The following is a 4,116-nucleotide window of genomic DNA, read 5'->3' on the forward strand; positions in this document are numbered from 1 at the left end:
GCGTGAGGCTCTGTCTCAAAAAAAAATAATAATTAAAAAAAATAAAAAGAAACATTTATTATAATATTCAAAAGTTACTCCTTTAAAAAAATTGGAGGCTGGTTCAACGCCTATAGCTCAGCAGTTAGGGCGCCAGCCACACTGGAGCTGGTGGGTTCAAATCCAGCCCTGGTCCACCAAACAACAATGACAACTACAACCAAAAATAGCTGGGCATTATGGCGAGGTGCCTGTACTCCCAGCTACTTGGGAGGCTGAGGCAAGAGAATTGCTTAAGCCCAGGAGAATGAGGTTGCTGTGAGCTGTGACACCTAGCCCAGGCCCTCCAAAACAACAATGACAGCTGCAACCAAAAAATAGCCAGGCATTGTCGCGGGCACCTGTGGTCCCAGCTACTTGGGAGGCTGAGGCAAGAGACTCACTCGCTTGAGCCCAGGAGTTGGAGGTTGCTGTGAGCTGTGATGCCACGGCACTCTACCCAGGGGGACAGCTTGAGGCTCTGTTTTAAAAAAAAAAAATTGGAAGCAGTTATAATGTTATAAGCACATCTTTATGTTTTGTTTTTTTAAAAACAGTATATTTTGTTCCGTTCCCAGGCTAGAGTGCAGGGTCGTCATCATAATTCACTGCAGCCTCAAACTCATCGGCTCCAGCCATTCTCCTGCCTCAGCCTCCTGAGTAGCCAGGAGTGCAAGCCTGAACCACCATGCCCAGCTAATTTTTTAATATTTTTTGTAGAGATAGTCTCACTATTTATTGCCCAAGCTGATGTCAAAAACTCCCCCACATCACTTGATTCCTCTGCCCCCCGCCTCTGATAGTGCTAGAATTTTTTTTCTTTTTGAGACAGAGCCTCAAGCTGTCCTCCTAGATAGAGTGCGGTGGCATTACAGCTCACAGCAACCTCCAACTCCTGGGCTCAAGCAAGTCTCCTGCCTCTGCCTCCCAAGTAGCTGGGACCACAGGCACCCACCACAACGCCCAGCTATTTTTTGGTTGCAGCTGTCATTGTTGTTTGGCGGGCCTGGACTGGATTTGAACCTGCCACCTTAGGTGCATGTGGCTGGCGCCAAGCCAGTGCTATGATTATAGGCATGAGCCACCACACCCACCCTGCACATCTCTTGAGTTTTTTTTGTTGTTGTTTTTTGTTTTTTTAGAGATAGAGTCTCATTTTTATCGCCCTCAGTAGAGTGCTGTGGCATCACAGCTGATAGCAACCTCCAGCTTTGGGGCTTAGGCGATTCTCTTGCCTCAGCCTCCCAAGTAGTTGGGACTACAGGCGCCCAACATAACGCCTGGCTATTTTTTTGTTGCAGTTTGGCCGGGGCCAGGCTTGAACCCACCACCCTTGGTATATGGGGCTGGTGCCCTACCCACTGAGCCATAGGCACCGCCCCATCTCTGAGTTTTTATGAGTGCGAATAATCCATAAAATAACCTCTCACACTTAGAGGAGCTGTACCTTAAAGAGGTGTGAAAAATCCTTTGACACATTCATCACTGTTTTGCTCATGATGCTTGTATTCATCGGTAGTAATGGAACTAAAGGAAGGTGCTTAAGTGAGCCCATTCCAGGCACATTTTGTTCTTTATTACATTTGATTTTCAGAGGATATCTGAGAGAGATGTAGTAATATTATTTTACAGATAAACTACTCCTCGGTGAAACTTAAATAACTTTCTCAGGCTCCTGTGGCTACTAAGGGGCAGATGTGCACTTTGAATTCTGATCTCCTTGGCTCTAACTTAATGGTTCTTTCCACTGTACTGTTATGTACCATCAGTCTCTATCATTAATTCATCCAAATCTTTGTCGATTTCTTTCTTCCAGCTCCATGGCAACACGGACCCTTTCAGCCAGGACGTTGAAAATAGTCTTCTGTCTACTGAAATAAAGGAGATATAGCAAGTTTTTTGAAGTATTTTTTACTTAAGTTTTTTTTTTATTTTAACATTTGACAAGTTTTAAATATGCATAAATATTGGTAGAAAATATAAATCATACAGTCCTTGTATAAAATGTGTAAATCCAAGTGTATCACATAAGGTAATAGGAAATCAATTTCTAACATCTTAAATACCAAACTTATTTCCATGCAGTTACAAAGGGAGTTAATACAACTCATACAATTCAGGTTAAGCACTAGTGGTAAAATCTTTAAAACCAGATAGTTTTTACATTTTTCAATAATAATGTTATGGTTATTATGCCATTTGAGTTGAAAGTAGGAATTTTTTTGGTCATCAGACCAATAATTTTATATTTCTTCACATTTTACTCATATAATTTTTAATTCTATATCTGATGTTGAATTCCTTTATTTTCAATATTTTATAATTTTTACTTGTAAAATACTTTTTTTTTTTTTTTTTTTTTGCAGTTTTTGGCTGAGGCCAGGTTTGAACCCATCACCTCTGGTATATGGGGCCGGCACCGCCCCCTTGTAAAATACTTTTTAATAGAAAAATTGGTTTACATACCTTGTTTCCTGAAGTAGAGATCTTTTTTAAGTTTTCTGTTTAAATGATTGCAGTTCATTCAATTGGAACTGAAGCCTTTTAATGCCTTTTCAACAAGAGCTGTTTCTGGAAGTTTACTTCTTTCATATTTGTATTTCACAATTTTTGTGACTCTTTTAATGATCTTGTAGCAAATCAAAGAATGATGTTTATAGTCTTATTGCAGTCATTTAAATAAGGAGGCCCAAATACAGGTGTTTTGATGTTTTGGTCATAGATTTTTTTTTTTTCAACATTTTGCAAAAGTAAAAAGTCTCTTAAGCAGGCTGTCGTTGCCCAGTGGTTAGCATGCTGGTCCTGCACACCAAGGGCGACAGGTTCGAGCCTTGCCTGGGCCTGATTAAAAAAAATAGTCTCTTTTTTAGTAATAAGCATCTGTAAGACAACAGGATGCAGTAGGTAACTGTGGTCTTGAGCATGGTCACAGCTCATACATTACCTTTCTTACTCAACTATTACTGTTTTCTGTAAGACCCTAGTCAGAAGAAGCCTTCACAAATGGATAGACCGTTCTCAAGTGCTAGTCAATCCTCAAGTTGACAAGAGATTTGGTTTGGCTGATTCTAAATAGCCAACAAAGCTTCTGCAAAGTTTTTGCGTTAGCAAACTTTTTATGTTATCTGGCACAGGCCTGTGAGAAGAATATAATTCTGCTTTATTTATGACAAGTTAAAATTTGTTAATTTTTCAGTTCAGAAAGAAATTCCAGGATATAAGCTTCTTTTGTCACATTCACCAAACAGGATGGAATTCAGAATACTTAGGCTTCTTTTTTAACACACAGATCTTTCAAGTTTTATAAGAAGGTTAAGAGGGAAGATAGGAGTTCTAAGAAACTGTCGCAGGAGTGAGTGGTCATGGGATAGTTTTGAAAGAAGGTAGAAAGAGAGCTTCTCATAGGGGTCTCGGGCAGATTCAGCTTTAGGATATCGTCTACACAGGTAAAGTTGGTAAAGCCAATTCAGGGAAAGTGATATTCCATTAATATTCAAACTTGTTTTCAAAACTCCTCAGTTGAGAAGCAAATATGCCATGTGTTAATGACTTTTAAACAATTTTCAGTTTCTGTTGATGTATTTGTGACATTTTTCCCCCATGGGTTTTAATCTCTTCAAAGAAAAAACCTTATAATATTCAGTTACAAAAATATAAACAATAGAATATTTCCCCCTTAAGTCTTTGTACTGATTGTGAAAATAAAATAGAACAAATTGAAATTGAACAGTCTTTATAAGCAAAAAATCCTGTTTGTAAATGTTGTTTTGGAATTTAAAAAATTATCTGAATAAACGGAATTCCTTCTAATTTCAGAGTTTTTTGTGTTCTTGAATAACACTCAGAAATGTGAATGTTCCATGGCTTACACATATTCATTACATGAAAAATAATCCACAAAGAACTGACTTCATTAGTGTCTTAGTTCGTTTTGCATTTCTTTAAGAGAATACCACAGGCTGGATAACTTAGAAAGAAAAACGTATTTGGCTTATAGTTTGGGAGGCTGGAAAGTCCAAGATCCTGGCTCGGCGCCTATAGCTCAACCGGCTAAGGCGCCAGCCACGTACACCTAAGGTGGCGGGTTCGAATCCCCAG

At 39.1% G+C, this 4,116-nt stretch overlaps 1 protein-coding gene across 1 annotated transcript in view; it reads left to right on the forward strand.

Annotated features, from left to right (window-relative positions):
• The window catches only part of TEX15 (testis expressed 15, meiosis and synapsis associated), a 62,691-nt gene extending 60,819 nt beyond the window's left edge, over positions 1-1,872 (forward strand). The window contains exon 10 of the mRNA XM_023517006.1: positions 1,835-1,872. Within this exon, the coding sequence (XP_023372774.1) occupies positions 1,835-1,872 (38 nt within the window). The remainder of the gene's footprint in view (positions 1-1,834) is intronic.
• Positions 1,873-4,116: the final 2,244 nt, after the last annotated feature.

Source organism: Otolemur garnettii, unplaced genomic scaffold, assembly GCF_000181295.1.
Source record: "Otolemur garnettii isolate 467f Iridium unplaced genomic scaffold, OtoGar3 scaffold00102, whole genome shotgun sequence".
Classification (NCBI taxonomy): Eukaryota; Metazoa; Chordata; class Mammalia; order Primates; family Galagidae; genus Otolemur; species Otolemur garnettii.